The following is a 26,645-nucleotide window of genomic DNA, read 5'->3' as shown; positions in this document are numbered from 1 at the left end:
AGTCACACAGTGACAAGGACCTAGTTTTTAAAAATCTGCCAGTGGATGCTTCATAAGCCAGCATTCCCAGGGCTCCTATGGGTATAGGAAGGAAGTTGTAAGAAGTCTTCAAAGGTGGTAACTTTATGAAAATAGAACTTTGTCTGACTGATCATTCTTAAACCATTCAAACTGACATCAGACTATATATTATTGCATAGGAGACATGTCACTTCCCAATGCAATTATCCTTTACATTACTCTTTCTTTAAATTAAATTCACTTACTATTGACTTCTCTGAAGATTACAGCATTCTTTTGCTAAGGATTGATCAATTAACCTAAAATGAATAAACCATATGCTTTTATTTATAAAATCATTATAGTCTATGACTTCCAAAAAAGAGAAAAATATCTCACAAAAGGCAGGCATCCAACTTTGTCTGCCTGCAATTTTATACACATGGCATTAGGGCAAACTTCTCACTAAAATTAATTTGAAATGAGCAAAAGATAAAGCAACCCTCCCTTTTAATAGTTGCATGTTAATTTTCTTACTTTAAGATGCTGTAACAAAGAGCCAGAGCCTGAGAGGGTTATAAACAATAGAATTTGCCTCTCACAGCTCTTAAGGCTGGATTTCAGGAGGCCTGTCTGATTGGATTCTGAGGAGGCCCTTTAATGAGCTGAAAATCACTGACTTCTGTGTCCTTAAATGACAGAGAAAGAGGAAACAAGGTCTCTCAGGGTTCTGACAAGAACACTAATCTCATTTATGAAGATAGTGTCCTAATGGCCTCAATTAACTCTAATTACCTTCCAGTGACCCCACTTCCTTATCAGATCACAATGTGGAGTCGGGTTTCAACATGGGAACTTGGAAGGACAAATATTGGCCTGTAACATGTCTACAAAGGAAGGAAAGTAAGAAGTCCTAAAAGGCCAAAACTACAGAGAGGGGGGGAAAGCCTACTGAATTGCCACCTGAAGCTTTCAACCAGTAATTGAAATCAGAGTCTGATGCTTAGAGAGAGAACAAAGCAAAGGATACTACAGAATAAGCCTCGTAGGAGGCTCTCACTCCATGTGGAACTTCAAAGGATTCCAAGTTTTGTGTGATGGAAGGGCAGGAATGTAATTATACATGGGTGGAGAAAGGGAGGAGGAAGTGTCTACATTGACATCAGTCTGAGATGGACATGGAAAATCAACTCCCCTGAGACTTTGCAAAGCGAAACAAACCCACATGTGTGTTGCACCCACTTTATCTAACTTTGAAGCCACAAACCCTCAGGACCATTTGTCTTAATGTAGTGCTAAGGGAAGCACCTTCTATAAGCAATCCCCCTTCAAACCAGACCTCAAAATACGTCAGTAATTCAACAGATAGAATATTAAAAATAACCCAGAAAACAGGAAGAGTATAGACACTGCGAACCAAACACCAAACTGAATAAGGGTGTACAGAATCAATATACGTTGTGTCACCACAGAAAGTATAAACAGAATTTCCTAAATGATAAGATCATTTACCTCTTTAGGAAACCATTAAGAAAGTAAAGAGAAAAACATTGATCTCAGAGAGAATTATTTCACTTGTCTTCAAAACCTAGTATTCCCAGAATATATAAAAATGTAATTTCCTGAGTGTTTGTGAATTCAAATAAGTATTCTTGATTAGTATAAAACAGTAAAACATTTAGATATATTATCCATATATGACAAAAAGCTTTTTTAGTATATTTGGAGAACCCTGCACTCCCTCTTTTACCTAAGCTATTTTGTTTTAAAATTAGTAACAGTTTTGCTTTGATGGCTAACATTGTAGTCTTATTTTGGAAAGAAATTTTCATCTCTATTATTTTTATTTATACCATATATTGTTTTATGAAACTCCCCACATAGATGTTACAAATGAGAATATATATTTCCATATATTCTTTGATGCTTGAAATTCTTTTGGTAATTGTTTTCTGCCGGGAATAATCTGTTTCCCTTGTCTTCTCTAAATAGTTGGCTTAGAGCTGCTTCTGACATTTTCTTATTGCACGGTCATCCAGGGTGATGTTTGAGCCTTTATTTCTACTACTGTTGCCTTGTGTCTTGTTTTCTTGATCAGTTTAAGTTTTATAAGTCATTTAGTCTCCAGATAACCAACTTTTAGTGTCACTGGTTGCTTCCACTGTTAATTATTTCCTTTGTTGTTTTCTTCCATGTGTTTTGAATTTAATCGTTTCCCTGCCATAGATAAAAACAGAAGAGAAGTTTTAGCTTTCTTCTTTCCTGCTGTGACACTTCAGAGCCACCAAACGTTAGCTGAATTCCACATGTACTTTCAGTTTAAGTTGTCATCATAGCATCTTTGTGGCTTCTTCTTGGATCTATGAGTTATGTTTGAATAGACGTAATCTACAGTTATTTTGAGATACATATGTAGGTTTCTATTTAGTGTTTCTAGTGTTAAGTATTAGGGTAAAAGAATATCTTCAGTCAGGTGTGAACTGAGACTTGGTTTATCACCTTTGGCCTAAAGGAGTTATTTTGAGATTTCCAGCTGCTGTCTTCATTGCCAGTACAAGTCAAGTTTTCAGCAAGCTTATATATGTTCCTCTTGCCTGATCAATTACAGAAAGAGGAATGAATTTTTTTCTTTCTCAGTTAAATCAGTTGTTACTTTATGTATTTGATGCTTCACTATATATTTCAGATTGTTATATGACATTGTAAATTTTATATATCATCTTTGAGTTGTGTGTGTGTGTGTGTGTGTGTGTGTGCGCTCACGCGCAGCTAGTTCCATCTTATAAATATTTGTATTTAAGGCTGTATAAGCTATGGGGTTGTGTCCCTGGAAACTCTCAGCAGACATTACTCGCCTTTAGCTCTTCGTCTAGAGATGGAATCTTACAAGATTTCACCTGGTGTTGTCATTATGCAGGTTTTATTTACACTGCCTTATTGTTGAGAGTTCATGGCTACAACTTTCCCGTCATATGTAGAAAACACAACCTCACATTATGTTCCTCTGGCTCTTGGTATCTTCCCTCCCCTTCCTCCATGATGTTCCCTGAACTTTACATTTAGGTGTGATGTAGAAGCATCAGTTGGTGCTGGGCATCAAACAATCAGTTCTCTTTATTATGACCATTTGGGATTTCTGTAATGGTTTGTATCTGTTGCAAAAAAGAGGCTTCATTGTTGAGAGGTGAGAGCTACATGTTATGCAGTTTTTAAAATGTTCACAAGTAACAGTTTTTTTCTTTTCTGGCTACTCTAAACTATGCTTTTCCAATCACCATGTTACTTGTGTGATTGTGTGTGTGTGTGTGTGCGTGTGTGTGTGTGTTAGTGTAGGTCTGTGTCTGTGTGTTTTCTTCCTGAGTTCCTTGTAATTTTTAAGATCTTATTTGGAGCTTTTAAAGAAAACTAAAATACTTTTAAACACTGTGCTTTCAAATATTTTGTATGTCCTCGTTCCATTTTCTGAAATTCTAGTCACCCCAGTGCCATCCATATGGCAGCTCCCACATACCTACCATGCTTTCTTCGTGCTCAGCAGGTATCTGTTCCCTGAGCTTTAGTTCCTTCCTATGAATGTGTCTTTGTCTCATATGTTTCTAGGCCTGCTCATTATTTTCAGTGTTTGGTATGTTTTCCTGTTCTAAGAGACTGGATTTGAATATTTTCCAGCTCCCATTGCTTTCCAGTATCACATAGCTTCCTATAGATGTGTGTGCATGTTTAAAGGCTTAATTCACTAGTCCTACTATCGCTGAGATTCTTTAATTTCATTTTATTCCTGATGCTTTCCTAATTATTATAATCAATTTTGTGGTGGTCACACCCCCAGAAAGTTTTGGTTGGTGAACATGATTAACACAGCATGGATGAGTGACTGTGTTACATTTTATTTCCAAGTCTAAACCTCATTTTGCTAAAGAGTTAATTTACATCAGCATCAGCTGCGTATGTTGAGACTGTTTTAAAGATTTCTCAGAATTGACTCAGTTTGCTTTGATATAAGGTCTGCTAAATCTTTATTTTTTTATTATGTATTTGGCCACCTGCCATAAGCTTCTCTATATTCAAAAGCAACTGACCTTGGAATTACCTACAATTTGTATTTTGCTCCATACTTATTTGAACTGAAAAGTTAAAAAGTCCTTAGGTTCTTGGCAGTTGTTCTTTTCCCAGTTTTGGAGAGCCACACCCTATTTGTTTGAAGCTGAATATTCAGCTATAAGGTCAAATGTTCCCTGTGGATGCTTTAGCAGTTTTTTTTTCTTCTTGTAATTCACTAGTTTCCAGTGCTCCTAAAAACAGATGCTAACTATCTTAGCCAGTGTGAAGTCCATTTTTTTGTACCTCCCCCTCTCCATGAAGCCATCCCAGTCTGTGCCCTGTATAAGATCAACCTTCCAGTGAGTGGTCTGGTAAATATCTTCAGGAAGACAGGGAAGCAATCATAGAGACTATACCAACTTTGTTCTCCACCCTCAGTCATCAAAAGTTTGAAGACTGTTTCTCCGCACATTGTCTAGCGAGAAGCAGAGAAGGTCCGCTGATTGCTAGAAGCAAGATTTTCAAAAATATATTTTTTAAGCTAATGAAGTTAAAAGAAAAAAAGGTTAAGAAACACAATATGTTCAGGCTCCTGGTTCTGAATGAAGTGACTCTTAAGCCAATAAACTGGGCGCATTTGCATGTGCATGTGTATGCCATTTTCTAGGAAATGTTGAAAGCCAAGACATGAATAGAATATGAATATCATATCCCATAAACCCTAAATGGAGTTTTAAGGCATTTTTGTTTGAGATTTTCAGGATCCATAAATTGATCATTGTAACCTGAGATATAAGCATGGAAATGGAAAATATTAATATGCATCATTAAACAAAAATAATCCTCAAAATATTTAATGTAAGTTACAAAAAATATAAGCAAATGATAAACCTTATAAACACATTCATTAGTAGTTTTCCTTTTTTCCCAAAAGCTTTAACATTGTCTAATTTATGTCCGCCTGTTGGTTGGAATGGACATTGGCAATGTTTGAGATATTTCTATAAATATGTTTTGCTTTCAGTAGGATTAACATTTAAAACCTTGATCTCAGAAAACTCAGGATATGTATGCCTGTTTAGCTTCTCTTTATGATATTTTATGATAAGAACTATTTTGTAGAGAAGATTGATGCAGTAAATTCCAATGCTTGTATTGTGTTGCTTGTATTGATGGGAGTACAAGCAGCAGAGCAACTTTTGGTGGAGATATAACAGATGATTGAAAACCCTTTTGACTACAGTAGCAACAAGGCCAGTGACTTTGAATTTGCATCAGAGTAGGAGGATACATTGAGTGTTTTTAACAAAATAAGGTCTAGAGCATATGCATCAGTGATATTGTTCCACTCATCTTGTACTTCATCTTTTTATAGCTCTTCGAGATGCTACCAAACAGTCAATAAACAGTGACTGGAAGATAGAACATTCTGGAACATTCAATCTAGCTGGAACTACAGTCCATTACATAAGAAGAGGCCTGTGGGAGAAGATCTCTGCCAAAGGTCCTACAACCACACCTTTACATCTCTTGGTAAGAGGAAGAAATTCGAGTAGCGTTGAAGAAAACTTCTCATGGCAAAGAAATTGCTATCTCTCCTCCCCCTTTCTTCACTCTTTCCTCTTTCCCTCTCCTTCTCTCCCTCTCCCTCCCTTCCCCCATCTGTTCTTAAAATCAGAATAGTTAGATCAGCATTTAAAATTGTTTAAGAGATAACAATATTCGTAGGAACTCTTAAAATACTTTAAATCATGTTACCTATAAATAGTAATCATTAAAAGTAGAGCTAGATATTCTAGTGAATTAAAAAAATTGACAGTGGAAATCGATCACCACCAAGGAATAAGGAACTCTTTACTCCTAGAAGCATTACTTGCTAACCAGAATGGATATTCAAGACAGAGCCATAGCATGGGGATTACAGCAAAGCCAAGTCTACTTAATGGGGCTCATCTGTGCCTGCAGAATGTACCTTTGATAACACATGGCCTTGAGAAGAGAGATTTGGTATATGCATCTTAAGAGAACTCTGTCTCCTTGCTGTGTTTCTCACTAGGTTAATGGATTACTCTCAACTCTGAACACTGCGCAAATTTCATACATGGGAACTGTGATGTTCTTCACCACGCAGCAAAAGCCTAAATGTATATTAATAGAGAAGGGAAAGGGAAAGGACTAGAGCAGTGGGGTTGGGTCTGGGTTTCTGGGTTGTTCATGGGCTTTGTCAAGGCACTGAGAGCTGATGGTTAAGTACTCAGATGAGTACAGATAGAGTGAGTTTTGTTCGATTGGCAAAAAGAAGTCTAGAATTCAAAGACCTCAACACCTCTCTGCACACCCATGCATAGAAAAGCACTCGAACACAATGGATTCACTTGTTTGTAGTGAGGTGTGTCACATTATTTAACCTCTTCACAGCAGTTGAACTGATCTTTCTCTAGCTGTCAACACCTCTATTGCTTCAGATCACACAGTGGCTCATTGCTCATCTTATCTTGATGGACCTATTGTTTGGGGCTCTTTTTAGATGTGTCTTCTGATGCACTTGGTTTAGATCAGAACCTGAGACCCATTTATTTCCCACAACTCCTCCCTGACGTCACTGCTGCTGGTTCAGAAACCATGATTGGAATTTCCAGGGTTCATGAATCTGCTTTAACAGGAATAAAAGGCCAGAGTGAGCTCTGTGTGTGTATGCTTTCTGTCCAGCATAAATAATACATCCACTGGACACTATGGATAGGAAGCTAACCAGGGGACTTTGCATTTGATTGAAGCATTTAATCCACACAGTCGCCCTGTGTGAGAAGGTTTGCTCAATGTTGTCAAACATGATTTCATTTGCCGTAAGACTTAGTGCTCAGATCTGTCTCTTCTGTGTCAGTCTTGGCTCATAAATGTACATTGTTTCCTCACAGTTCCTTTGCATCCTATTTGATAATTTTAGTTAGGAGATGGTCTCTGTCCTATACTATCTAGAGAAACAAAAAAATCTATATTTCTTTGACTAAATGCTACAAAATAACATGGATAGTAACCATTTTAATGATCTGATATTTAAAAACACTATTTGCCTGCATTCCAAAATACATATATGAGTTTTAATCTACTTAATAACAACACAAGACTAAGACACGTAACAGCCTTTGTTTACAGACTGAAAACAGCACATGTCAGACCCCAGAGTCAGAGACTTTTCTTACATCAGAACCCTTAATCTGACTAATAATTGCCAAGGCTTTTCCTGGAATTGTGGATTGTAAGTAATTAGCTCAGTGAACTAGGTCCAAAAGAAGGTATGTGTGTGACCTGGATTTATTTGGTAATCCTAAGGAAACTGTGATTCTGAGATATTTCTCCTTAATGACTATTGCAGACTGAAAACTGGTACTGCCTTGAAAGGCAATGTCTTCTGCTGCCATGCCTCAATATGTGCCCTTGACTGTAACATGCTCACACTTTCCTTTTGCAAAGGTTTCTGCCAAAGTCAAATGGTTTATGAAAGAGCCCGTGGTTCTGTGGCTAATCACTCAATTTTGAATTGCATTAGATGTTCAGTGCAGTTTGAAGTTCAATCATTGAAAAGGTAGCACATGTGGGAAAACAGGACTGTTTTACTGTAATTAAATAAGGTTGCAAATAGCTGTCATTGGTAATGGTCATTTTGGCAAATTTAAAGTTTCAGGATAGTATTTTCATAACAATAAAATATGCAAACTTTCACTCTTTTTTTTAACTAGGTTGATAGTAACTTATAATTGGCAACATCTGATGAAATATTTAAGCCAAAATCAGTACTGTGATGTAATACCCAGTAGGTTTCAGATTTGAAAACATAAAAAACTACTTATTATATCATTGAGATAATGATCATAAAGTCAATACAGTAGCTGTACAATTCATATAACAAATATGTTGTAACACTTCTTTCAATATGTTGAACAAAACACGAGAGAAAGTAAGGAAAGTTTAGTTGAAATATTCATACTTAATCTTAAGTATCTTTGAAGTTTGTATTAACTCTGAATCACCTATAATTATGACTATTCTAGACAATGGTTAAATATCCAATATGCTTCCCCAAACGTATAACTTAAAGATATATGTAGAAATTAATGTACCAACTGTTTGCACAGATTGTCAGATCCATACACATGACATATTTCATATGGTTATTTAACATATTTCATGAAAAAATTTCTAAAATATATACAAGTTCACTTATTCTCCTTTGTTTAAAATATGTGTAAAGACACATATTTGTTATATATACTGTATGTATATATTATGTATATTATACATATATTATTTTGGTATAACGTCCATGATGATCCTATTCTGACCTTGACATTGAATATCAGTGAAAACCAAAAAAATTGCACAGTATAGACTCAAAGTCATGCCCATTGACCCATTATAGTTTACTAAACTCTTTTGTGTAACTGTGCTGTTACTATTCTAATCTTTATTTACTTAAATACATTTAAATATACACATTGCCCAAATTGTAAACATCCAGAGAACAAAAATATCACCCTTCTAGTGATTCAGAAGTTCACTGCCATTATTAGTAGTTATCTCCAGTCTCCATCCTTACCTGTATCTTAGATAGGGTTTCTATTGCTGCATAAAACATCGTGACCAAAAGCAACATGTATAGGAAATGGTTAAATTCAGCTTACAACTCTCAGATTACACTCTGTTGCTGAGGGAAGTCAGGGTAGGAACTGAAGACAGTGACTGGGAGATGGTGGAGATGGGAATTGAAGTCTCCATAGAGGAGAGTTGCTTACTCTGGCTGGTCCTCCTAACTGCTTTCCTACATAACAATGGAGCACCTGTCAGGGTGCCACCACCCACAGTAGGCTGGGCCCTCCCACATCCATAATCAATAAAGAAAGCCTTATAGGCTTGCCTGCAGACCATTCTGGTGCAGATATTCTCTCAACTGAGGGGGTCTCATCTCAAATGACTCTAGCTATGTTGAGCTGGCATAAAACTGGAAAACACACCCCATATTGACTCAGTGACTTTCCTTCCTCTTTTTCTTTTCCTAATGGTGGGAAATCCCTAGTTTATTTTATATGTTGACATCAGATGCAGCACACATCTCTGCCCCTAGAACATATAAATACACCAAAATGGCATCATATACTTACATCACACTTTGGGAAACGGTCTGTCAAATCAACAGAAAATGATCAAGCATTCCTGGCTGCATTCAAGTGAGCTTTCATCATGATGTGTTTACCTCACAGGCGACTCTCCAGTCTTTCAAAAACAAATACAACATTTTAAAACTAATGTCTGTTGTGAATTAATGGCATGTGTTCATTGTGCTATCAGTATTTAGATCCTCTCGTTGAATGTGCTCTGTTTTAAATCGTTTTCCTTATCACTCTCTATGCCACAGGTACTTCTGTTTCAGGATCAGAGCTATGGTCTTCACTATGAATACACAGTTCCCTCGGACCCACTTCCAGACAACCAGAGCTCTAAGGAGCCAGAACCCCTCTTCATGTGGACACATGCAGGCTGGGAGGATTGCAATGCCACATGTGGAGGAGGTGAAGAATTTTAAAACTTCCATCATTTCAAAACCTCAAACTGTTGTTTTCTGATAACTACAACAGAGCTGAAATATCTAATTTACAATTCCAGAACCCATAAAGGTTTTTAACTTATGTCCATTACAATGCGTGTACTGGAGGAACATTTGAACTATTTCAAGGGAAAAACATCTTAAACTGAAAAGGCTACTCACTATTGTTCCATTTCGCACCATAAGACTGGTTGTTATATTCATTAAATAGAGGGTAATGTGTTTGTTTGTAGCATACCAGGTTCCAGACACACCATTCAGGCTGTGATGTACATTCTATTACTACTAGCATCTCATTAAAAACTTTCAGTAAAGTAGCCAGAAGAAGTCAGAAAATCAACACCTTTCACAGTAGACTCAGCTAATAGAAAATATCTTGCAAAGTCTACTAAAGAAAGTGAAAGACTTGTATGATAAAAAAATTAAACACTGAAGAAGGAAATTGTAGAAAGTTTCAGAATATGGAGCAATCTACAATGCTCATGGATTGATAGGATTAATATGTGTATGTGATCAAAATATATTACATTCATGTATAAAAAATTCCAAAGCCACCATATAAAAAGGGGGAAAGGAAAATAATTGAAGACAGGAACCCTAACTCAATCCATGTCACGGAGAGAAGAGACAAGCAAATGAGGCAGTAGCTGTAGGGGTAGAAAGTCAAAGGATTTCTTTTCGTTGTTGGTTCCAGTGAGACACACTACACACCATTGTCAATGTGCATTTTCCATAGGAGACTATCAAATGAAGAGGGAGCGAGAAATTGCTGGAACACTATCCAGATGGAACAGGAAGGAATGAAATGAGTAATCATGTTGACTTTACAAAACTGTGTACAGCCTATCACTAGACACAAGAAAACAAGCAGTTTGGGAACATACAATAATTAATTTTCAGCTGTGTCCATTTTCCCCACAAAGGCCACTTTGCTGAGCATGAGGGTGACAAGGGACACAGAGGAGCTTTGAAAATAATATGAAGTGACCACTTAGAAAAAGACAGGAAGAATGAAATTGTTATAAATTGCCTGGTTGGGAATCTTTAGGTCAGATTGCAAATCATGGGTTGTCAAGAAGTTTATCAAGGGCTACTCTATTTCATAGCTCTTAGCATCTAACAGCAACCAGTGACCAGCAGGGGGTAGGAACAGCAACAGTAGGTTCTCTTATGAAGGCCTTGGTGGTAGCACTTTTTACTCCTCTAGTGTAGTAGTTTGAAGGTGATGTTCCACTTAAGTCTCAGGCATTTAATACATGGCCCCCATTTCTTATTGAAGAAATGTCCCTGGGGACAATTTTCAGGACTTAAAAACCACATTCATTCCCAGTTAGCTCCCTCTGCTTCCTGGCTGCAGTTCAGGATATGAGCTCTCAGCTGCTGCTACAGCCACCTACTACCTGCTCCCTCCATCCCACCATCATGGATTCTAACCCTGTGACACCGTAAGTCCCAAATAAACTCGTCTGTAAGTTGCCCTGGTCATTATGTCTTATCAAAGCAACAGAAAAGTAACCAATACAACTAGTTAAGTGCCAACTCCTCCATCATGGCCAGTGCTCAGAGTTATAGTATGTGAGTCTGGACTAGTAGACATTTTGCCCTAAAGACTTAGCAGTCCCCTGGAACTCTTTTAGTGACCAGGACTTACAGTCTCTCCTCTATGGCTTCTTACAGCCTTCTATCCTTCAACCACCTTTTTGCATCCCCTCTATTTCCATTGTCTCTCTTGTTCTTGCTGTGGCTACTCTCTCAAACCATTCAACTGCTTCTTGTTATAGCTGCTGTCATTAGCTGCCATGTAGGGACCATTACCCCAGGTCCTTCCCTGCTGCTGCTATTGCCACTGCTGTTGGCTGACAGTCTTGAGACCTCTAATTGCAGCTGTCACTACTTCTAGCTAGTCTGGTGCTTTTGTTGGTTGGTATGTTAATTGCTTGTCTGTCATTGTTTGGTCTTCCTTGATCTTTTCTATTAAAAGTGGGCAAGAGCTGACCATTCAAGAGAATCTTTCTATTAGGACTAATGCTGCAATGCCACAGGGGGCCTCATTGGAGGATGTTCCACACCCAACTCCCAAGGGTGCTGAACAATTCTCTATGAAAAGAACTTTCTCAACCACAGCAGACTCTCATGCATATGATTTCTTTTTAGTTAAATCATGACATCCTTTCTGCAGTGACAGCAGTCCCTCCACTTAAGCCAGTAGAGAAATGGCCCTTCTAACATAGAGAAATATTTGGCTTAGGGTGGCCTAGAGCTCAGTAGGCCTGGTGATATCAAAAAGTCAGTATAAAGTGTTTCAAACAGTCCTGGCTGAATTTCACATTAGCTGAGCAGAATAGTTAAGGTCATTGTGTTTCTTTAAGGTCTTTATAGTATGTTCAAAATATCCATGCTGGCATCAGGGTAGTCTAGATGGCTGAAAGCTAGAACTTTTCTCAAAGATGGAAAGCAGAGTGATCTGCTTTCCTAATGTTAGGGACTCAGGTTGCCCTGTCCACCAGTGTCTTTGCTTATTTATAGGAAAATGAGCATCAAAGGGGTTACTTACAATAGGAATTTAAATTATCATTGACACTGAGTGATTTTAACCAAGTTTATTAGTGCTTTAGTGATGCTTAACATCTGGCCGGTGCCTCAGGGAGAGGCCGGTCCTTTCATCTTCTTCTTAATGGGAACATGTATTTTGGTCTGTAGTAGTGCTAATGGTCCAGTTGAATTCCAGGTCATGAATTTATCATGGCTTCAGTCTCTGTGATAGTGCAGTACCTTCTGGCTGTGTACAATTTGCAAATACTCTTAGAGAGCAAAAAAAGGGGAGTAGTTAAGTAAATATAAAATAAGAAAGGAATAAGTGATGTCATTAGACTATGTGTGTTGAGTTGAAATGGTTGTATGAAGAGAAAATTAAAGATGCTTGCACTTGAAGGATATTGAAGAGGTGGTAGTAAAGTTGGTTATAGGAGGTGTTTGGATTTTCGTAATTGTCAGACTCCATGCACTAGCAGGATGGGAACATGAGAGATGATGGAAATAGGAAAAGGTTATGGAAGTTTCAGACAAGACTTAGTGGGATGACAAAGGGATTATTGTCATCATCAAAGGGAAAAATCAAGATGTTGGGAAGAAAAGAGGACCAGGAGCTTAGAATATGGTATTATAATATTAGGATTTTTCTAGACGCATCAAAAACAAAACAATACCCTGGGAGCCAAATTCCACAAGCAATGAGAGACAGTGACCTGGAGGCTGTTATTTGACTATATGGAGAGTGAGGCTATGGTGATTAAAAGGAAAAAACAACAGAGATTTGGGAAAGAAAACTTGAACAGTGTCTTGTTGAAAATTCTAAAGCCAATGTCCTTATTATCTAGATCTAAAAAGTATTGTTTATAAACAAGAAAATGATCTTGTCAGCGAAGGAAGCATTAAAAACAAGGACAAGACACAGTGTGTTGAGGGAGCACAGAGGCTTAGGGAGCATTCAAAGGCACAGAGAGTGGGGACACATGGGGCTTCCATGCTCTTGGCATTGCCCTCTGGGGCCTTCACAGCAAAAGCAACACAGGGAAGACAGGGGAGATTTTACATAATCCAAATGACTCTCAAGGGGAACTCCAACAAGCAGTTCCAAATCACTGCTTGGTTAGGAACTTCTCATCAGTCATCAGTGCCTCGGGGATGTTTTCTTTCTTGCTGGGCCCCACTGTCACCATACCTCTGTTACCCTATTCTCCTAGCCTGGCATCTCATCTACACCCAAGTCTGCAAGTTTGTTTTCCTCTGCTTGCCCCTTCTTCACAGGGCCATCCCCATTGAGGGACTGTGCTCCCATCCAGCTGACCGCATGTATGAAAACACCAACAGAAGCAAACAGCCCCAAATGAAAATGTGCGCTTGCAAATTGTCTTTAATAGAACTTGGCTATCCAATCATGCCTGCAGTCTACCTCCAGCAGCTATCCCATGGTGATGGTAGGGGGTGGCATGGGGAATAATAAAGCAACTGATAGTCTACCTCATAGCTGAGAAATCAGTCTTTTTTAAACACTTTTTTATTATATATCTAAATTAGAAACAAGCTTGCTTCCCATGTCAGTCCCAATTCTCTCTCCCTCCCCTCCACAACCACTCCCCTCCACTTGCTCCCCCCCAAGTCTCCCACCCAATCCCCACTCCATTTCCCAGGGAGGATAATACCCTCAATGGGGAATCTCTAGATTCTATAATTTCCTTGTGGGGAGGGCCCAGGACCTCTCCCAAGTGTCCAGATTGAGAGCATCCCTCATTGTGGGATGGGCACCCAAAGTCCATTTGTGTACCAAGGATAAATACTGATACTAAATACTACCCAAAGCCCCATAGATTGCCTAGGTCTCCTCACTGACACCCATATTCAGGGGTTCTGGATTTGTCGCATGCTGGCCTCTCAGCCATCAGTCTGGTGTCCAAGATCTTCTCCTGGTTCAGGACAGCTGTTTCTCTGGGTTTCACCAACCCATTCTTGACCCCTTTGCTCATCACTCCTTCCTCTCTGTCACTGGGTTCCAGTAGTTCAGTTCAATGTTTAGTTATGGGTGCCTGCCTCTGTTTCCACCTCTCACTGGATGGAGGTTCTGGATGGTATATAAGACAGTTGTCAAAATCATTATCAGGGAGGGGCATTTAAGGTAATCTTTCCACTATTGCTTGGTTTGCCAGTTGGTGTCATTCTTGTAGATCATTGGAAATCTCACTAGTGCCGGATCTCCCTTCAAAACTAGAATGCCTCCTTCATTATGGTGTCTCTCATCCTGCTCTCCTCTATTCTTCCCCAACTCAACCTTCCTGTTCCTCCATGTCTTCCCCTCCCCTCCTCTTTTCCCCTCTCTTTTTCCTGGCTCCCTCTTCCCTCCCCCAATGCTCCCAGTCTGCTCAAGAGATCTTGCCTCATTCCACCTTCTCTAGGCTACCATACATATCTCTCTTAGGGTCCTTCCTTTTTCCCAGACTCTCTGACAGTGGGATTGTAGGCTGACACTCCCCTGATTCATGTCTAAAATCCATATATGAGTGAGTAAATACCACGTTTGTCTTTTTGTGACTGGGTTACCTCACTCAGGATGGTTTCTTCTAGTGCCATCCATTTGCCTGCAAATTTCAAGATTCCACTGTTGTTGTTTTTTCCGCTGAGTAGTACTCCATTGTGTAAATGTACCACATTGTCCCTATCCACTCTTCGGTTGAGGGGCATCTAGGTTGCTTCCAAGTTCTGGATATTACAAATAATCGAAGAAGAGGCAGACTCCCTTGGTTAAGTACTGAGCTGAACTCAAGAAAGCCAGTAACAGAGAGGGAGGACTGATGATCAAAGGGATTAAGACTGGGCTGGTTTAACCCCCAGAAACAGCTGACCAGACAAAGGTTAACTCTTGAATCCCAGGCATTAGCCTGGGAAGCCAGCATGGGACTGATCAAGACCCCCTGAATCTGGGTGTCAGTGAAGAGGCCTAGGGAATCTATTGAGCCTTGGGCAGCAGATCAGTACCCATCCCAAGTATACACACGGACTTTGGACTCCAATAGAACAATGTGAGGTGCACTCTCACCCAGAACTCTTGGGAAAGGGTCTAGGCCCTGCCCTATATGAAATGACACACTATGGACACCCCCATGGAGGGCCTCACCCTCCCTGGAGAAATGAGAGGATAATGGGGGGGGGGAGGGCACGGGAGGAAGGGAGGGAATGGGAGAGGGACCTGGAACTGACTTGTGAAGCAACCTTGATTCTTATCTAAATTTAAACTGGAAAATAAAATTAAAAAAAATAAAAATAAAAATAAAAATAAATAATAATGCTGCTATGAACATAGTGGAACAGACGTCCTTGTTGTATGAATTTGCATCTTTTGGATATATGCCTAAGAGTGGAATTGCTGGGTCTTGTGGTAGACTGATTCCCATTTTCCTGAGGAATCTCCATACTGATATCCAAAGTGGGTGCACGAGTTGGCACTCCCACAAGCAGTGGAGGAGTGTTCCCCTCCACATCTTCTCTAGCATAAATTGTTTTTGGTGTTTTTGATTTTAGCCATTTGGACAGGAGTGAGATGGTTTTGATTTGTATTTCCTTATTGGCTAAGGATGTTGAGCACTTTCTTAAGTGTCTCTCAGCCATTTTAGAATCCTCTATTGAGAGTTCTCTATTTAGTTCTGTACCCCACTTTTTAATTGGGTCTGTTGTTGTTGATTTATAATGCCAACATGATTATTCATGAACAAGTTTTGCCATAAATTACTATTCCTGTTGCTTGCAAATGACATTTTCATTATTTAATGAATTCAAAAATCAGGATAAACTCTGGTTTTAACATTTGTTGCTGATAATGCTAAATTATCAGTAATATAACAATAAGTTAAATATATCATTAAATCTCTTACTTGGTTACTGTATGTAAGAATTATACTGAGAAATTGGACACATTTACTAGACTTTAAAGTTGATGCTAATATTATCAATAGAGTGGTATATGTGTCTCTAAGAAAAGTGAACAAAAAATACAAACAGTTTTTACTATGAAAAAGTTTTGAGCATAATAAGCTCTTTGTACCAAAGAAAGGTGACAGTCATTTCTAGAATTCTTAGGGCTTTTGCCAGAAGGACTAAAGATGAAGTTATAGGGTACACTCAGAAAAGTGTGCTTTGTGTAGCTCACTACAGAGGACTGATAATGTACATACTGTAATGAAATCTGTACATGTGCATGTACCTGTCCATGTGCTTTTGGGAATTCTCATCATGGGAAACAGTCTCAGAATATTCTAGACACAAGGCATTCAACGACTTAATGCTAAAAGATGGCCAGATCCTTAAAATAAATCTTCAATCAACATCTTGTTAACTTGTCCTACAGCCATCACTTTGTAACATCAGAACTGCCATTTACCTTTGAAGGAAAAACCCTTAAGCCTAGAGGTGCATTTTGTTGTGTAACACATAGTATCATATTCATTGGTATAACCTAAAATTGTTTTAAAATATATGAAAATCTCCATTTCACAAAAACATGTAATGCATCGCATCATGTGTCTGTCTGCTCTTTGCAGGAGAGAGGAAGACAACAGTGTCCTGCACAAAAATCATGAGCAAGAATATCAGTATTGTGGACAACAAGAAATGCAAGTACTTAACTAAGCCGGAGCCACAAATTCGAAAGTGCAATGAGCAACCTTGTCAAACACGGTAACCAGATTCAGCAGTCATTGCATGGCTTCGTTTTAGACCTACAGAGTGACTATTAAAATCGCTGCTTCTTCTAAGTATGAGCATTGAAATACGCAAGAGTTCAGAGGGTAGCGCTAAGATTTATGGGTAACTTCTTCAGAGTGTGATGCCAATCCTGTAAATAAGAAAGAGGGGTCACATCTTAAGTTTAAGAAGAAAGTATGTGTCATCTCTTCAGTTGTATTGTTGTTTAATTGAATCTAGTTCTTTGCAGATCTAACCCCAGCAAGACAATGTGGGCATGGGGTCCTTCTGGCTCTCGCACCCAGACACTCACTCATCCAAAAGTTCTCAAGACCAACTGCCCAGTTCCTGATATGTAGTCTCCAGAATCCTAGGCCGGGCTATGGTTTCCTCAGTGAATGCTGAACAACAATCCAGTCAAGGCTCATGTGTAAGGAGCAATATAGCAATGCTGACATCTGCAAGTGCAGAAGAAGGCCCTGCCTGTGGAAACAGAAGAATAAGCAGATAGGAACTTATGAACCTGGGTAGAATTTTGCTGTATGAGTACCTGGCATGGCTTCCATAGTGGGACCTGAAAATGCACACGCTTCCCTATGAAAATGAGTGGTGCATTTAAGTAAGACAGCCCAATATCACAAGCCCTATCAATTTTAGAGATGGTCTGATAAAAAGAGAGTGATGGTACATTGATTCAGCTAGATGGTAAAAGAATGGTTACCTTATCTGACACTCGGGATTGCTGAGACTTGATGCACTAGGCTGAGTTAAGTTCCCAGAAACTCAGAGAATTGATCCCCCTTCACAACACCTTTTGAAATTGAATTATGGAGAATTTAAGTTATTGAAATTCACTTTCAAATTTTTCCTTCTCCACTGATAGTACTGACCGACCCCTACATAGGTCACATACATCTAACAGAACAGGGGGATGATTTGAAAAGAACTCACAGAAGAAAGTACATTAATATGCATCCTATCATCCCCGTGCACCTGGCATTCGTCATGTTCTTTTTATGACGTCATGCCATTTGGTGGCTGACACTTGAAGTCTTTGATGCCAGGAGGCAGGTTCTGGACCCTTTCCAGTCAGCACTGGACAGACAAACAAGTAGAACTGGTAGCCTGTCCTGTTAGAAAATAAGACTTCTTTATCTATTGCTCTATTTCTTTTTGTTGATATTAAAATGCTAAATAATAATCTATTATTTTATATAATACTAATATTAGAGTGATTATTATTATTTGTTACTTTTTGTGAGAAGGGTTTCTCTGTGAGGTCCTGCCTGTCTTGAGACTCACTCTGGACTGGGAAGGCTTCAAACTCAGACACCTGCCTGCCTCTGCCTCCAGAGTTCCATGATTAGAGGTGCCAATGCTCAAAGATCCTATGAGATGCTCTTAACTTTAAAACATAGTTAATGCATACTGTTGATTGAAAGCACTAGCCTTTTCTGCTGCCTCTGGGATATAGAATGAGCTTGTAATTTTAGCACTAGAATGTCCTGCTTGCTTCCGGACTCTTTCTGTGAGGAAGTATAAAATGTTTGGTTCAGCACTTGCTTATCAGTTGATGCCATCAACCACCTTGGAGGAAATTGCCTTGATAAAGCCTTGGTAAATGAATCCTTTTACAAGGCAGGTTCATATTTGAGTGAGAAATTCTTTTTGCAGCAGACTAGAATTTAGAGGCTATTGTCTTCCTCCCATGGGACAGGGATGCAGCGCCTCTAAACAGGAAGCAATGTCAATGTGGAAAGCAGGGATTGAACATGGGCGATCACTAAGGATCGTCACAGGGAGCCTTTCCAAGACCTGCTGACAGCACATCCTTCTTCTCCTGCTTCTCATGTGCCTCCACAGAGATCGTCTTCTAGTTCCATTCATACTGCATACCCCCTTTTCTGCTGCTATTGGGAAATATCCTCACAAAAGCATCCTAAGGGGGCATGAGATGGCTTGGTGGATGAAGAGGCTTGCTTGTCCCCAAGCCTGACTACCCAAGTTCAATTCCTGGCCCCTGCACAGTAGAAAGAGAAAATTGACTCCCATGACTTGACCTGTCACCTTCACATGCATGATATGGGAAACATTTAAAAAACCTTGCACTCATTCATATGCTAAATGGATAAGTAAATGTGAAGAGAACAGAAAGCTTAGGGGACAAAGGACTTATTTGGCTCACAGTTTGAGGGTGCAGATCATCATGGTGGGGAAGTCGGGACAGCAGGAACGTGGTACAGTGTCACATTTTATCCCTTGTATGGAAGCAGAGTGATGGATACAGGTGCTAAGCTCACTTTCCTCTTTTTCTAAAGCCCAAGGTCTCTGTTCAGGGAGTGGTGCTGCCCACAGTTAATATGGTTTCTCCCAGCTTAGTTAACCTAATGTCAACAACCCCTCACAAGCATGCCTGGATATTTGTCTCCAGGCCGATTTTAGATCCCATTACACTGACAAATCAGTATAAACCATCACATACATCTGCAAAAAAGAAGAAACATCACCAAATAGTCTATAACATCTTACATATGAAATACAAAATAGACAGTGCAGAAAGCATACATACAAGTAACATAATACATACTGCGCAGGTTGTATAGGTTGTATTGATATATAAAGATAGAGGTAGAGGTAGAGGTAGAGATAGATAGACATAGACCTAGAGGTAGAGATAAACATAGACATAGTCAGGCATTCCTGTGAGTTTCCACAAGCCAGGTGGCAGAACTGTGGAAATGTCCCTTCCTGGGAGTGGCAAGGACGAGCATCCTAAGGTAAGGGCATCCTAAGGTAAGGGCATCCTAAGAGGAAGGACATCCTAAGATAAAGAGCATCCTGAAAGGAAGGCCATCCTTAGATGGAGAGTATCCTAAGAGGAAGGGCATCCTAAGGGTCGCTTGGGATTCTCCTCACTCCATCTCAACATATAGGCTTGTGGCTCTTCCATATTGCAAGGATATGATTAAATGCAGTACAATGGAAAGTAAGACTATTCCTAACATAGGACCTGGTTTCTTCCTGAAGTTAAATTAGATGGTTAAGCTAATATCATTGTGATACACCTCCAGTCATTGGAAGTAACAGAAATATAGATACATATTTACTGCCCTGATCATTGTTTGAAACTAAAAGCTCTTCATCTGTTAAAATGTGTGTGTGTGTGTGTGTGTGTGTGTGTGTGTGCTGGCTGAGTGATAGATTCAATAAAACTGAAAAAAATGCTTAGAGTCCCTAAGATCACTAAAAGAGATCCTATCAATAAACTCACATGTCTGTTTACATGAGAGCTAGTCAAGTGGCTAGGCTAAAGCAGATACAGCTCTGGCTGGGAGGGATATCTCTCACTTATTGAATTGCTGTATGATTCAATTTGCCTTTCTGTAAATGGCTGTGGTAGTTGTGGTTCCTAATCCATATGGATTTTGTGAACACTTGTAAAGCAGAGAAAATGAAAAATTCCAAATCTTTTTATATCCATGGTTATTCTGTAAGTATTTGTTGAATGAACAGATTAAACATAGAACTCTAGGAATGGGCAATGCATGTATACTTTGAGAGCTAACAACATAATAGAGATAAGAATTTTGGAACATTCAAGGACATGCACAAACTATAGTGTGTTCAAGGTATTTACAGTTTAATGAAGTTACTGTGAGTTACTGTTTTAATTTCTGTTAACTCTGAAAGTGCTGTATATATGGTAAGCAGACATCTTTTAATTTATTTCCCGTGTCCTTTGCTGTACTTTTAGGTGGATGATGACGGAATGGACCCCATGTTCACGGACGTGTGGAAAAGGAGTGCAGAGCAGACAAGTCGCCTGTACCCAGCAACTGAACAATGGAACGCTGATTAGAGCCTGGGAGAGGGACTGCATGGGACCAAAGCCCGCTACTGCCCAGCGGTGTGAGGGCCAGGACTGCATGACCGTGTGGGAGGCAGGAGTGTGGTCTGAGGTATGGGATGCATACTATTTCTTTCCCTTTTTCCTTCTCTGACCCTTCACTCCTACAAAATCTTGTTGTGTCATGCCCCAAATCACTGTGCATGACAATTGATGTGGAAAACTGCTGGTTTTGTTAATCGAAAGGAAATTAACTAATTTCAAAGTATTAAAATGCAAAGATATTGACATAATCCACAGACCATTTCATGTGCATTTTAGACTTAATGATTTTTCTCATGCATATACTGTGAGTACTGCTGGAGACACACATTAAAGTGTTTATATGACTCTGTGAATATCTCTGGTTATTACAAAGGAGAAGGAAACTGACATTCAGCAATCATTTTGTGTGTGCAAGCAATGAGAGCTTACTTCTTATTTGGTTAAGTATTTATATGTAAGCACAAATGTAAGAAACTTAATCATTTACTGCTTTATGTGTATGGGCAGTATAACATGAAGGAATTCGTTCATTCAAAAACTGCATAAATAATGTAGCTGCAGTTTAGACCAGGGTGAGCTCACTACACCACACAGTCTTGCAAGCTTGTAGTATGCCACATACAAGTGTGTTTCCTGCAAACCCACAGTGACAAACTCACATTATCATTACACGTACCTTAATGTAATTATATATGCCACTTATTACATACGTTCAATGACTTCTCTGAAGCAATTTTGGGGTGTAAGTGCATGGAGGCCTACAAACACACTAACATGATACATGTGCAAAGTCCACTCCCACGTACATGCATGGAAAATGTATCTGTGTACATAATTTCATAGTAGTGCATATGAGATAAAATGATAAATTGCCATGTTTGTTTAAAAAACTGTCATTTTAAATCACAATAGAAATGATAGAAACCATTATAGGCATGCCTTAATCCATTGTCTGTACCAATTCTATTCAAACCTTTAATATTGTCTCCCAGTGCTCAGTCAAGTGTGGCAAAGGCGTGCGGCACAGAACTGTGAGGTGCACTAACCCGAGAAAGAAGTGTGTCGTCTCCACCAGACCCAGGGAGGCAGAGGACTGTGAAGACTACTCAAAATGCTATGTGTGGCGAGTAGGTGACTGGTCTAAGGTGAGAATGATTTGTGTTGAGTGGAGGAGGCGTAGAAGGTAGAGGCGGACATCGAGGGGATAGTGTGTTCCAAGCCCAGATTTAACTCCTGTCTATGTCTCTGAGATTATGATCTCTAAGAATGATGTTAATGGTCGAGATAAAACATAGAAAGTGTGTAACATCATAGTTGGCATGAAAAAGATCTCTAAAAGTAGTGAACATTATTTTGTTGCTACATGTATGATTATAGTTCTTTCTCAGAATATATTTAACAATATCTATCTGATACATAAAACACTATAAATGGGCAAATTCAAACTACAATTAAAGAGGTTTCCAGCAGAAGAACAAAGGTACAATATATTGTTATTTGCTAGTCAGTGTTTTAGGTTGTGTACAATAAAAATGGATACAACCAAGGTTGGAACGCAGGCATTAACAGAGAGGCAGAGAACCATGCAAAGAAAAGGTGTGTCCTAGAGGGGATACCAACTTGTCAAGACTGGGACCAGGATCACATTGTCAAAGTCAATTCAAATGTATAGAATTCCTTTGGGCAGTGGGCAATTTTATTTCATGGTAACAGTAAAATTTGCTAAAATTTTTCATATGTGACCCATTTGTGAGCTCATATAAGATTAGGCTGTGGAATACACCTAATAAATTCCCTTCATGGAACATCAGTGAGGTCCACGTTTTAAGATGCAACTCTCATCGGATCTGGGTGAACACAGCTCTAATGTACCATCTCTCCAAATGTAATAATTCACATTCAGCTGTGGCATTGTGTTCTGTACACAGCATGCAATGATGTGGCCTAGATGAAATATAAGCCTCCTCTCTTGGGTTTCATAAATGGAAGGAAAGATCTGCTACAGTACATTAGCAAGCATGGAAGATTTCCACAAAATAAGCCGAAGAACATTCTGAAAAAAATACTTTCAGTATATGAAGCATGTGAATTCCAACATTCTCCCTGTTGCCCCACAAGAAATCATAGACATTTAAAAATTAATCTTTTTTCTCATGTGTCTGGATAGGTAGCTTGGGTATGGATGTAAGAGTGGGAAACATAGGGGTGTGTGTTTGCATGGCTGTGTGTTTATGGCTTTCTTTCCTAATAATCTGCACACAAAAACTGCATTTTAGTTCTTAGGAGATTTAATGTTTTTCCAGTAGTTTCAACAGTCAGATTTCACATTAGGTTTCAGATGCACTTACAAACAATCATTAAACCTGACCCATAAGAATTTTAACTGATTCACATTTCAGTGTGAATGGCTTTCAAGTATCAACAAATTCCAGATTGCCCAGAATCAATTTCTATCATGTGCTGGATTATTTCAATAATTCTAAGAAGGAAGAAAACACACTGGCAGGAATTCAAGAGATGTAAGAGACAGTTCTGATGACGGCGTTTCATAGACTCATATTGAGGAAGCCATCAAATTGGAAATGGACAGAAATGTTTTAATATAATGAAGTAATGTCTTTGGAGGTACATGTCAGAAGAAAATACAGAGAGAGTGCTAGGTAAAGTTAGGGTACTGTTACTGGTTTTGTTTTTTGCCATTTAGTTTTTGTTGTTGGTGGTGATTTTTTGTTTGTTTGTTGTCTTTGCTTTAGAGACAAAGGTACACAAACTGATTTCATAATTTTTCCTCCATCTTTCTTCCTCTTTTATTGTGATAGTCACCCTCACAGAACACAAAATGCTTGCTTTTTCAGCATGACTGGCTGGCTGTCTCCAGGGTCCACTTATCTCTGCCCTCCTAGGTCAAGGGTTAGAGACACATGAAACTTTGCCTAGCTTTTTACATAAGTGCTGGGGATCCGAACTCAGACCCTCATGCCTGTGTACTAACCACTTTACACACTGAGCCATCTCCTTGGCTCCAACACTTATTCTTATAGCTAGTGAAATTCTAGATCCCATTTTATTTATTTATTTGTATCTGTATTTTGGTACTGGGCATCAAATCCAGGGACTTATGCATGCTAGGCAAGTGCTCTAACACTAAATTATATGTCCTGCTCTCAGCCCTCAATGTTTTCTTTAAATGAGACAATTTTCCCCAGAAAAATCTCTGGATACCATTTGTTCTGGTTAGTTTTGGCTTTTGGTGGGATGCTTTTGGAGAGGTTGGGGTTTTGTTGTTGTTGTCGTTGTTTTGTTTGGTTTTGGGTTATTTTTGTTGTTGGTGGTGGTTTTTGTTTTGTCAAGCCAGGGTCAACTAGGAGAAAGGAACCTCAACAGAAAAATAAAACAAAGCAAGCAAACAAACAAACAAAATACCTCCATCAGATTGACCTGTAGATATGTGTGGGGAACATTTTCTTGATTAATGATTGATGTGGGAGTATGGAAAGTTCCACCCCTGGTCAGGTAGAGCTGGGGTATTTAAGAAAGCAGCTGAACAGGCCATGGAGAACAAGTCAGTAAACAACTGCCTATCTTGAGTTCCTGTTCTGACTTTCCTTAGTGATGGGCTTTGACTGGGACCTGTAAGCCAAATGAACCCTTCCCTCTCCGAGTTGATTTTAGTCATGGTGTTGATCATAGCAATAGAAGCCTAACTAAGATACTGTTATATACATTGAATTATATTTTCCCAGCTTTTGTGATGATTAAAAGTACATAAAATGATAGCTATAAAATGCAAAATATATACTAAAAAAGGCAAACGATCTTGATAGTATTGTAATATCTAATATAGAAGGTAGAGCAAATTTGAGAGACTGCACAAACAAAATGAGGATAACCTGTCCCCATGACAAAAACTATGACTTTGGATTAGTAAGACATGCCTACTTTGCCCTTGTTTGTATCTTAGGGCAAAGAAAATTTATTTGGGATAGTATAAAGAACATTGCTTTTTATGCCATATTTGAAAAACTGTTGTTTTTATTTTACCATAATTATATATAAAATTCATGAATATAGTGAGGTTGAATAACTTCTCATTGGGATGCATTGCTATACAAATAAAAGAGCTTTTGTAGTACTCGGGGAAGAGGATGGTTTCAGGGAGCGTCCTTTATTCTAGGACACTTAGTCTTTGTCAGCCTGTTCTTGTTTTATTCGATTGTTTGTATTTTCAACCTCATCCTGCTTCCTCTCTCTCCCTCCCCTCTCCCACTCTCTCTTTACATCAAAATATGTTTTCTTTTTTCCTTAAAGACATTCTTTTTCCTTCTTGAGGTCTCAGCATCACAAATTCAGCAATATGCGCAAATGAAAACCAGTGGCTCCTCGCGAATGTTCCTATGTTCCTGATTTTGCTCCCTTTCTACTTCTTAAGATACGGCTTTCATGTTAAAATGAAAAACATCCCAAACAATTGCGGGGGAAAGGAACACTGCCGCAGTTATTGTGTTCCAGTGATTAAAGTGTTCAGGGACAGAGAGAACACAGATCTCTGATTCCTATCAGCTGTGTCTCTTCAGCAGAAATAGCAACAAGATGTATGCGGTTGTGACTGGATATCTGTGCTCCTCTGAGGGCAATTAATCTGTCATCTTCACTCAGTTTCTACCCAGAGTTCTATACCATCAATACACCTAAGTGGACCTAATATTAAAACTTGGTTTGGCTTTGATCAGGAATATTGAATTTGCTGTCCATAAAGTCTAGCAACACAGGAACACTCCTCTCCTGCTAAGACAGACACAGTCTGCACTAAATCAGTTAGCAGGGAGAGTAAGCCCGCAGGCTCTCCCACTGCCTCAGAGTCATTAAGGAAACTGATACCAATCAAAGGCAGATGCGGAATATGGCTAATGCCTTAAACTAGTCCATTGCATTTGCATTAGCTTGTGACTTCCAAAATTTATATTTTGGAATAGTTTGTGTAGACAATAGAATAGTTGCTCTCTGCTTAAGGGGCAGGGGGATCAAGGTCCAAGGCCATAGATGTAGCTTAGTAGTAGAGCACTTGCCTTGCATGTACAAAGTCTTAGGTTCAAACTCTAATACCACCAAAGCAAAACGAACAGCCAAATAGAACCCCATGAAGAAAGACAGCAAGGCTGATTTCTAGGTTGATGGACTGCCATGGACATGGTCCATGATTATTTCACAGAGCTGTTAAAACTAGGACACACAGTGTTGCACCCCTGGTGTGGTTGAGGTTAACTGTTGACACAGCTGTATGTCACATTCTGACTATGTCTGATATAGGCCTGACCTGAAGATCTTTCTTAAAAGAGGGGAACAGGACGCACATTTTTGTGTGTGTGGCAACATGAATCTGCATTCATTCACTTAAGATGGATTGAAAATTACATCATTCCTTGTGTTTAATAACATGACATATTTTTCTCCCCAAATTTGGCTTCGCTGCCTTTATTTGGACTTCTACAACTTCTGGTTTGCATTAAAGGAGGTCAGCAGAAGAGCAAATAAAAACATTTTATTTACCTGTTACAGAGAATTTTGTCCTTTACTGGACTTTGGTCATCCATGAAATATTAACAAGTGATTAATGTCATTGAGCCAAATTAATTATTTTTGTTCTATTGTTAGATTTATTTCATACTCTAAAATCCAAGATTATTTAGCTATGGAAAATTACCAAACTATGAAAAATTAATAGTTTAGACAACTTATCAAATTACAGCATTTTAAATCCATATTTGAACTACATATTATTATGAATCTTTTGAGGTGATGTAATCCTAAATGATACACAGTCAATCATTTTGGATGAGTTAATTGTATGTCTAGTTGAAATATTTCTATGTAGATACATGG

At 38.9% G+C, this 26,645-nt stretch overlaps 1 protein-coding gene across 3 annotated transcripts in view; it reads left to right on the top strand.

The window, feature by feature from the left end:
* Window positions 1-26,645, top strand: part of Adamts19 (ADAM metallopeptidase with thrombospondin type 1 motif 19) — a 188,124-nt gene that overhangs the window by 141,862 nt on the left and 19,617 nt on the right. For all 3 annotated transcript variants that reach the window (XM_040741782.1, XM_005069088.4, XM_040741783.1), the window contains 5 exons: window positions 5,417-5,574; window positions 9,455-9,608; window positions 16,732-16,867; window positions 20,628-20,832; window positions 21,758-21,910. In XM_040741782.1, the coding sequence (XP_040597716.1) occupies window positions 5,417-5,574; window positions 9,455-9,608; window positions 16,732-16,867; window positions 20,628-20,832; window positions 21,758-21,910 (806 nt within the window). The remainder of the gene's footprint in view (window positions 1-5,416; window positions 5,575-9,454; window positions 9,609-16,731; window positions 16,868-20,627; window positions 20,833-21,757; window positions 21,911-26,645) is intronic.

The sequence above is a fragment of the Mesocricetus auratus genome, unplaced genomic scaffold (assembly GCF_017639785.1).
Source record: "Mesocricetus auratus isolate SY011 unplaced genomic scaffold, BCM_Maur_2.0 Super-Scaffold_6730, whole genome shotgun sequence".
NCBI classification, from domain to species: Eukaryota; Metazoa; Chordata; class Mammalia; order Rodentia; family Cricetidae; genus Mesocricetus; species Mesocricetus auratus.
This window is presented reverse-complemented; position numbering and strand designations above follow the sequence as displayed.